Source organism: Gavialis gangeticus, unplaced genomic scaffold (assembly GCF_001723915.1).
Source record: "Gavialis gangeticus isolate Ggan-Ray unplaced genomic scaffold, GavGan_comp1, whole genome shotgun sequence".
In the NCBI taxonomy this organism is placed as follows: Eukaryota; Metazoa; Chordata; order Crocodylia; family Gavialidae; genus Gavialis; species Gavialis gangeticus.
Window position 1 is genome coordinate 3,186,990 of NW_017729003.1, and position 10,178 is coordinate 3,197,167.

The window sequence follows — 10,178 nt, forward strand, 5'->3', positions numbered from 1 at the left end:
TCTGTGTACTCAGAAACAGGACAACCTCTGGAGCCAATTAGCCCAGCAGTCTGAAAACCCTGGTGCCTTACTATGCCAGGTCAGTCTGTGTGACAGAGCTCCTGGAGCTATAGGACTTGGAAGCCCACCCCAGGACTCATGGCCACTGGCTTTGTAGGTTCCACTTTTCAAAGAAGATTGCTTAGATGCTCTAGAATGGTAGGACTTCCCTCAAGCTTGCAAGTGCCTGAGTTCTCAGCCAGGACAGTCTGCATATCAAGACCACCTTAAAATTATGCCCAAAGAAGGCCCTCAAATCCCCAGCCATCCACCAAAGAACTAGGTGGTGTTCTGTTACAGTTCTGCTTGTGATTCAGTGAGAGTTGGTTAAATGCAAGACATTTCCAGCATATTCATATTCCTGACCAGCTCCATTACCTACTTAGCTCTGATGAATTTTACTACAGGCAAATTTTTAGATTGATATTTGTTACAAGGTCAGAAAAAAAGGTGTGTTAAAAATCCTAAAGCAAAACGATCCTTAATGTCAAAAAGAAAGTGATGTCAACAACATAACTCTGTTCATTTAACAGGTTGCATCTCCAACAGACACAAGCAATTTTGACAGTTTCCCTGAGGACAATGATGAGCCACCACCTGATGACAACTCAGGATGGGACATAGATTTTTAATGTATTTCTCTTACCTGCTTCTGCCTTGCTGAAGACAGCTTCCTGAGACATAGCTGCCAGCAAAACTGAAGGAATTGGGGAGGATCAGTGCTCGGGGTCACCATGATGCCTTGATTGATGCTGCTACAGTAACTACAGTGGCATTAGGACTTATTGCTTAGATGACAATAGTGCTCTTCACACATTTTATGTTTGAACTTAAAATAGCAGTTGACATGGTGGTCCTGAAGCAAAGCCTTTTCACTGGTACAGAAATATGTTTTCTATCACTGCAATGATCTTGATATGCTCTAATTATAATTTGAAAGATAACTAGTGTAAGGTACACTTAATTCTAGCTGCAAGGTACTGGCTTTATCAGTAGGATCAAATGATAATGTATGAGGTACTAAAGATATCTATGGTACAATATCTGGGGTATTCCCACACTTCAAAGTGAATATATAGGGTCTTTTACTGCAGGCCAGTGTATATACAAAGGAGGACCACAAAACTACTGGTCAAATGGTTCATGTCAAAACAGTGCTAAAAGTTGTTCTTTTTTCAAGCAGTATTCATGACAAGACTGAATGTTTTACCTTTCCTTTTTCTTTTGGACAGATTTTTTAAATTGATCTAACAAAAGCACAACTGCTATAGGTTCTGTCAAGGCTGGTCTGGGTTGGTTCTCGTGTGACTGAGAACGTGATGTAACTAATGGTATTTTTTCTTTTGGTAAAAATGCATAATTGCATGAAAAAATCATAAAGTTATTAATTTTACATGTAAGAAATAAATTGTGCTTAAATAATGGTCCTAGGAATAAAATGACGGCAGCCAACTGGTCTTATTAATTATGTACAAGACAGTAAAAATTAGCTTAAAATAACTTACTTTGTTGGAACCCAAAGGGAAAAATACAAGTCCTGTAATATACTTTATAGGTGCTATGTACATCTTTCATCTGTGAATCTAAATGTTCAACCATCAACAACCATTTCAGAAATATGTAGCAAGAGACATCACTTTCAGTGATGATCTTAGAACAGAGAACCCTTTAAATCTCCTCTTTGGCATCTCCTCCATATTTATTCTGCAGTATTTGAGAATCACAATATTCTTATTTTTTCTTTAAGAAATGATGATACTGGGGCCAGCTTGCAGGTAACCTAGCTGTATTTTTATTACTACATCTCAAAAATGTAACTTAGTGATTTCCATCATGACAGCATTATCACAGTGAGTTTAATAGGCTCGGATACAGCATGAAATTCAAATGTCATTCTAGTGTAAATTGGGAGAAACTCCATGGATATCAGTGGAGTTACTAAGTGAAAACTAAATATGAGACCGATATAGATCCACTGCGTGAGACTTAGTGATGTCTGAACTTGCAATCTGCAGATGCTCCATCATTAAGTTGAAACATTAAAATGGCAAGAGTTAGATCACTTCAAACTATTATGAAAGAGGTGGGAAACAGATATTTTGACCTAAATTCTTCTCTCACTTCCACTGCGTTTATAACAATATAATTCCATTGACTTCAGTAGAGTCACTCATGATTAAATTGGTGTAAGTGAGATGAGAATCAGATCCTATTTGCCTACTAATCATGTGTGTTAAACCAAATGCCAATGTATTCCTTCATACCTATAAGAAGCATTTTTGTTACAATATTTGTAATATATTTTAGCAGGATCTCATTGTGTTTGTGCTTCATATTTCTTTACACTATGTTATGAATCATGATGTCAAAAGTTGTGACTCAATGTATAATCTGACACCATGTTACTACAGTAGAAACCATTAAGAGCTCAATGTTTGCTAATCTGTCACATAGGTAAAATGGATATTTCTTGTTCTAAATTCTAAAAGGAAGGTAGTGATATTCCCAAAAGGCACTGTAGTAACTCTTGGCAAATGCTATTTTTAAAATGGTGGTCACTGTATGTTTCTGAATGCATAGACAATTTAAATACAGACATGATTTTTGGAAACATAGGAATTGAGGGTCAGATCTTTCTCCACTGAAATCAATGGAAGTTTTGTCATTGATTTCAAAAGGAATGGGACTGTAATGAAGATAAGTTTTAGGCTTTTTTCAAGTAATTCAGATTTTTGTCTTTACCTGTAAATACAGGAGAAGCAAATAAGTCATTCCACTAATCATAAATCCCTTATTACTACATTTTTTCCAGATTTTCATATCCATAATGACTTATATAGGTTTAATAGAGCATTTAAGATATTGTCAAATAAGCAGAATAAATATATCAACAACATGTCAACAGTTTGCCAGCAAACTAGAGCGCCTCACTTACTGTATGTCCCTTTAACTTCAGTCTGTTTCATTGATTTTTCTTTTTACAGTTATAGAGAAGGATGAGGCAACATCATCAGCACAATGTAACTTCAGGTTATTTCTGCTATTCATTAATCATGTATGGCATTGCATTGATATTTGTACACCTTGAAGCAATCATAGAAAAATAATTACTACATATACCAGGAACTACTTGTATACAAGTATAACATATACTTAATTTTAAACATTTAACTTAAGGATTTAAATACTGTCTGACACCAGACATTAGATACTAGGGCTAAAACAATCACATAGTCATCTTAGTAAAGAAGAAAAAGGTTAATTTCTGCATTAGAGCTGACTTTTTTTCCCATTACTCCCTATTTTCTGACATTGAATGAAGTGACTATGTTGGACAATGAAACTTGTTTAATTTGTTAACTGACTTTCTTGTTATACACAAGCAGGTGAACAGGATGTTGCTCTCTGTCTCTATTATAACTATTTGTTTTGATTAGTACTTGAGATTCAATCATCAGTTCTGAAAAACTGAAGAATTCCCAAGAAAAAAAAGTTTCACAATATTTTTTGGGTGAACTGAAAACATTACATGGAAGAATGTTATAAAATTAGCTTGTTGGTTTTTTTGTTTGTTCTTATTAGTTTTGTCTTTGTGCCACAAACAATAATACCTGAATCATGTGGCATGCACTGTATTAATACAATTTTTTTATGATAGAGAACACCTTAAATGCTCATTATCTTTACCAAGTGTATTTTAAATAATTTAACTTGCATAAGTATATTAATAAACCATTCTTTTATAAATAATATATTTGATTTACATATATATTCACCTATTTTGATTGCATCTGTTTCCATTTACTGTTTCTTATTCTTTGTCTACTATTTAATATATTGGAAGATGCTGTATTTACATAAGAAGAAATCAGCTACCATATTTAAAACAAGTGTGTTAGGATTGGTTTCATAAGATACAGGTGATCTGTAGCTTATTACAGTGCTACATTATCCATAGTAAACTCTTATTTAACAATAGGACCACAGCAAATATTTATGTAAATAGATATTTTCGTGTTGATATTTTGTGGTACACATATAACTTTTTATTTAGAGTTCCATGGCATTATTTACTTCATTTTCTTATTTGTAATGTAATGTTTTTAGATCAAGTAGACTTGAATTAATGTCATAATTGTCAGTATTATTGGATTTTTATGCAACTGTACTGTTATTCATCTGTCCCATAGTTTAGAACATGACCTAACTATTTGGCATTGTTGCAAGTGCCTTAAATCCATGGCATCCTATAAAAATACAAATTTGGTGTTATGCTGCATGACAAAGACAAACACACCTCAAAATGTTGTCCTTTCTTAGCTTGCTGCGTTTTACAGTTCTTTCTGCTAACAATTTATAAGCCTTTATTATATAATATTGATGAATTACAGAAATGATGAAGTTGTTCTCTTATTTCTGTTAAATGTACCAGAGCTGTGTATCTGTTAATGAGATACAGCGTCATTTCTGTGAAATGTATAAATGTATGTGCAGGTCAAATTAATATATGACATACTATCAGTCTGTATACAGGTATTCCTGTTTTGCTAAGCTGTGCAGATTTAAAGTATAGTGCAGTAAAGTTCTAACATATCATATTTTATAAACTCATTACAAGTATTCCACACAGAGAAATGATTGGCAATTAACTGTAATTTACACCAAACAAAACTGCATCTTACCATGAAACCAATGACTATGAAAAGGAGTATCTTGTTGCACCACTCAACAAAACAGGATCAGTGCTTTCTATAAGTCCTTGTATATGCAAATTGTTTCTGAGGCAAGCTCTTTTAACACACCTGGAAACCTAAACATTGAAAGTGTGTTATTAGTTCTCTTCTGTAACTGTCCACTACAAACAGATATAGTACTGAGACTCTGACAATTTCTCAAATGTTTCAGGCTTTCCTAGCAAAGGGAAATTTCATTCAGAGTTGCCTACCATACTGATTCCAATGTATGCTGTTTTTACACTGGTCATTTCTTTTGTATTCTTATGGTTATATTTCTCTAGTTTTCTTTTTACAATGGATTCTACATGAAAGAGGGTTTTTTGTTTGTCAAAGTATGTCCATCATAAAATGGTCGGTGACCAGTTGCACTCTTTTGATGTAGATTTAAGAATTTTTTTTCATAACTGCTTTTGTTTTGCTCTGTATTTTCCCTGCAGCTGTAATTGCCGAGTGCCTGTTGTATACTTTATAGAGTTGAAATAAAAATAATTACTTTTGAACATTGTTTTGAGGTGTTATTTGATGTCCAATTAGTAATTTCAGAGAACTGTATATCAGATGGACACCTAATCATATTTTAATATCCTATTTTATTAGGATACACCATGACACAGTTGTTGGAAAATACTTCTGCACTGAGTGCTCTTAAGGCACTTGATATACATAAATTGTCATCTAAAATATATATGGAGTAGCCATACTGAAAAAAACGAGATATCCGTGGTAACTGAAAATTGGTGTTTAATTTGATAAATATGCTAAATGATATCTGCATTTATGGTACCACCTATTACTGTATATGTAACCCAGGTGGTACTCCAAGAGGTACCCCCTCTCCAATTGAAGGGATCAAAGCAGGTGCACAAGAGCTGTGGGAGGTGTTGGGACTCTCCTCCTCCTATAGAGCAGAGCCAGACCACCAATGGGGACTTAACCATATACCTTTTAATAAGGGAACAATACTGGGAACATAACCAGTATAAACCAGGGGGTATAGGGGACACTACAATGCCCTGAAGGGGCAGAATTCAACAAAAGTTAGACACTTACAACCATAGACATATTCATCCAGTTGACAAAAGACAGCGTTAACCAAAATATAAAACACAAACAGCAGAACAAAGAATACTGGTTGGTATTACTGGAAATATAAAAGGCACAAAATGCAAATGTTAAATGCCAAGGAATATAGAGCCTAGGTACCTGGACGGGGAGAAAGGGGGAAAAACACAATGGCCCCTTTCCACTGCAAGAGGAATTTTTCCCTGTTAGTTCACTCACCCCAAGTCATCAAAGCTGGGACTTGAACTTGGCTGTCCCATGTGGTAGGCAAAAGACTTCACCACACAGCCACCAGTGCTGGCACTGCCTCCAGCTGCTAGGGGTCTTGACCTTCCCAGAGCTCTGGCATCATGTCATGCTGCCTGGCCTCTGATTGGAGGAGCTGGAAGCAGAGCCAGGAACCCCTCAGGTCACTGCTCAGATCCTTGCTGGAGCCGGGGAGCCTCACCTGCTGGCTGCACACCGCACTGCTGAAGGTCCCATTGCTGCCTGCAGGTCTCACTCCCCAGGCTCTTCTGGGGCAACTGCTCCCACCCCGCTGGCTCAGCTCTTTGCCAGCTCTTTCAATCTCCTTCCTTGTGGTCCCTCACTGGTTTCTCCTGAGTCAGCCACACTGCCCCTTTTATCTCCCTCCAGGTGACCCAAGGGGCCAGTCAGGATACATGGAGGGTGAGTCTCTGGGGCCTGATTGGTGAGGAAAGGGAATCCCAAGTCCTCCAATCATCTTTTGCCCCTTCAAAATCCCTGGGCTAGGTCACTGCCAGCTAGTCCATCACATGTATAATTAGTCATCAGCTGTAAAAATAATCTATCTGGATTTTACTATTTGTTTTTCTGTTTTTATAAATACATACCTTTTGTACATACTGGAATGTAATACATTTTCCAGAGAAGTAATTGAATCCAAAAGATGGTGTCTAATGGTAAACCGTACATATGCTAAGAAAACAAAACAAAAATGGTGATGATAATACAGAAAATAATACTCTGTATTTTACTATCCCTCAAGGTACATATCTAAGGACAGTAACTGTTTAACCATAGATAGTAGGAAAGGAAAGTGAGCATCGCCTTAAACTTGCCCCACCACAAATTTGTAATAAAAAGCATAGACGGATGCAACCTGAGTTCTGTAGTGCATAAACTGTAAAGAGCTACTTACCGTCTGATCTCATCTCAGTAGTAAGTATAGATCTTGCAAAATGATGGTATGAGAGCATGTTAGTGTACAACAAGATGAATGAGTACAATAGCTATTTTTCATAAACATGCTTAAGTATCTCCCTTTGCAAATCATTTAAGCATCTGTGTATAATCCCACTGAAGTCAAAGTAAAGCACACACTTAAATGATGTTCTGCAGAAAAAAAGCGAATATTGGTGAGGTGAAATAAAGAATAAGTTTGACAATTGTTCTCCTTTGCCCTCCTGTGCCCCTCCAAAGGATACAGTTTGGGAACAGTTGTGTTTGGGGACTTACTGGAAAGTATAATGACTGATGTTTGGGCTTCAGTTTATAAACTGAACCCAACCCTTTCATTAAGTCTCTTAATTTAAATATCTTTGAAAACTCTACAAAAATAACCCCTTTTCCCACCCCTAAGAAACTATAAAGTTGGTAAAAAAATACTATATGCCGGTCACTTAAATACAGCCAACTGCTGTCAGCAGTATTATAGCAACAGTCCAGAACATGAAGTACAGAAGAATACATGGTTTCATTAAACTACAAAGACAGTTTAGAGCAGTGTTTCTCAACCTGTGGGTCATGACCCAACAGTGGGTCACAAGAATATATTAAAGGGTTGTGAACAAACTTTAAAAATGGATCAACAAATTTTAGAAATGGATTCTCCTTTAAAGGAGAAAACTGTGTGAAACCATGGCTTTCCCCTTGCAGGCTGTCAGAGTTCCAGCCTGCAAGGAGCTGCTTGGGGGCCCCCATGCCCCACACATACCCCACCCTGTCCCACACATCCACCCCTTGCCCCACATACTGGGGGCTGGGGCCTGAGGGCAGTAGGTAGGGAGTGAGGGGCACTGGGTTGGGACTGGCCATCAATATTTACAAATGCATCCTGGAACAAAGAAGATTGAGAACCACTGATTTAGAGAATCAAAACATAGTCGCTGGAGTCTGACTTTGGCCGGGGTTGACACTCTTTTATGCTAAAAAATAACAAGAAGTTACCACTTAGCCAATGTCTATACAAATTATAAGAATCTTTGTATCACTTCTTATATGAAAAACAGTACCTCCAGTAACACGACTGAAAACACCATGCTCCAACATGGTTTATTACTGACTCATAGAGCAATGAATGCACTGCGTACACAAGGTCCTATAATATTTGCATTAAATGCTGCTTCAAGGTTTCCCCTCCATTATTGACCTTGCTAGGTCATATTTTGCTTTTCAGACCTGACAATATCAGAGCACAAAGAAACAAAAATATAAACACTGTACATGAGTAGTCAGTTCTATAGCTCTAATTAAAGGGTTGTACCTTCTGAAATAAACACTCAAGCCTTAAGGGAATTAATATTTATGATCTGCAAAGCTTTGATGAACATGGTACTATTGTAGGATTTTTTGTCTTGTTTTACTTTCAAAACCATCTTTAAAACCATTTTCATGCTGATGATACTTTAATGAGCATCTAACGTTGCAAAGGATATGAGTAAAATGAATAAACTGCATTCCCTGGTAATGCAGAGATACTGTTCAAAGGAATCAGAATGAATTAAGCAAATTGGCCAGGTGGAAGGAAAATTAAGACCTACTGGAAACCCCTCCCACCCCTCCCAGCCATTAATATCATCATCACTGTGATAGATGATTGCCTTTATAACATTAAAGATATCAGTCCTTTGAGCAATCTTTTTAACAGAGTTGGTCCTGCTTCATCTACTCTACAGAAGCAGTCAGGCCCTAAGAAACTGATTTTAAAATGCCACTAATAAGAAAAGGGGTGTACTTGGTAGCTGTGTTGGTCTGAAACAAGAAGACATACACAAAAACTAGAACTCTTTGTTCCAAAATGATACCTTTTATTAGACCAACTGGGAAATCGTAAGAAAATTGTCCTTTTCTAGAAAATTAACTGTGTTACCTTCCAAATTTCATAACCAAAAGAAATAAAATGTACTCTCTTTCCTCCACACACAAGATTTTTTGGACTTCCTTCTACAATCTGCTGAGGGAAAAGAAAAACAGTTTAGAGAGAAAGAAGACAACTACCCATGAAAAATAATCATAGAAAGTATGCCTTTCCCTTAGGAAAGTGGAGCACTGTATGAAGCATAGGAAAACCTTTCAGGGTTTTGACCTTTCATATTCTCTTACTCTAGTCTGCAGTGGCATAGTGACTTTGGGGATAGTACATCAATATCAGGGCAACCTTGCACAGTGTTGTTCTGACGTTCCTCAACACACGCTAGGTCTGTAATATATTATTGCTGCCGTCCTCAGGACAGAGTTTCTAGATTCTAGCATAAATAAGTATATAAATCACTAATTGCTGCAACCTTTGTGTTTCTCAAGGTTTTATGTTTGTTTTCCTACTTTGCCGCAGGAATAAAGTATGGTAATAAATTTCCTCTTATTTATGAGACAGTACCCCAGCTCATTACAGAACTAACCTTTACACTTCAGCAATTAGAAAGGAGGCATATAAAACTGGTCCCAGATAACCAGTTCATTATAACTGTTTGTCAAGCTTCCATTTCAAAATTATCAAATTTAGCTACATTTTCTTTTGTGTACCTGTCCCTTGTCCTCTGTCAGGTGGAAGTTCCTGAACAATATTTTACGATTCTGATCCCAGTTTCTTACCATTTAAATGCTTCCATAATTAATCTTTGAACAATGATACAGCATTCAGAGTTTAGAGTGAAATGTCATTGCCCCACAAACTTAACTGGTCCCTCTCAAACTGTTTGCAGGACCACCCTGTAGCTTGGAATGCATTTTTCAGTTGCAAACAGTGGGATTTTTTCAGAAACACTTCTGAAGCCCAACTCAAGGTTTTTGCATTGCGGGATGCTTAGCTCGGCTCTTTGCTCTTTCGCCACCTTTCCAAGTAGAAATGGAACCCAGTGGCTTGTACCTGTCAGCCCTTTAGGCGAACTGAAATGGATTCAAGGATATCTTTACAATAATTTTACTACCATATTTAGAAGAGGCTGGTGAGATTCTCCTTCACATAGCTGTTAGGGTGACAAAGGCAGGGATGAGCTCTGTGATAAAACGCTTTTATAAAGTGCTACAGTAATTGTTAAGAAGTGCTTTTGGCAGCCCCTGAACAAGAGGGCAGAAGACCCTGGAGTACATGGATTTAGC

The 10,178-nt window shown here is 37.0% G+C and overlaps 1 protein-coding gene across 2 annotated transcripts in view; it reads left to right on the top strand.

The window, feature by feature from the left end:
• The window catches only part of PRKG1 (protein kinase, cGMP-dependent, type I), a 1,350,404-nt gene extending 1,345,129 nt beyond the window's left edge, over positions 1-5,275 (top strand). For both annotated transcript variants that reach the window (XM_019507769.1, XM_019507768.1), the window contains exon 18: positions 573-5,275. In XM_019507769.1, coding sequence (XP_019363314.1) covers positions 573-671 — 99 coding nt within the window. In that variant the 3' untranslated portion in view covers positions 672-5,275. The remainder of the gene's footprint in view (positions 1-572) is intronic.
• The last annotated feature ends 4,903 nt before the right edge of the window (positions 5,276-10,178 follow it).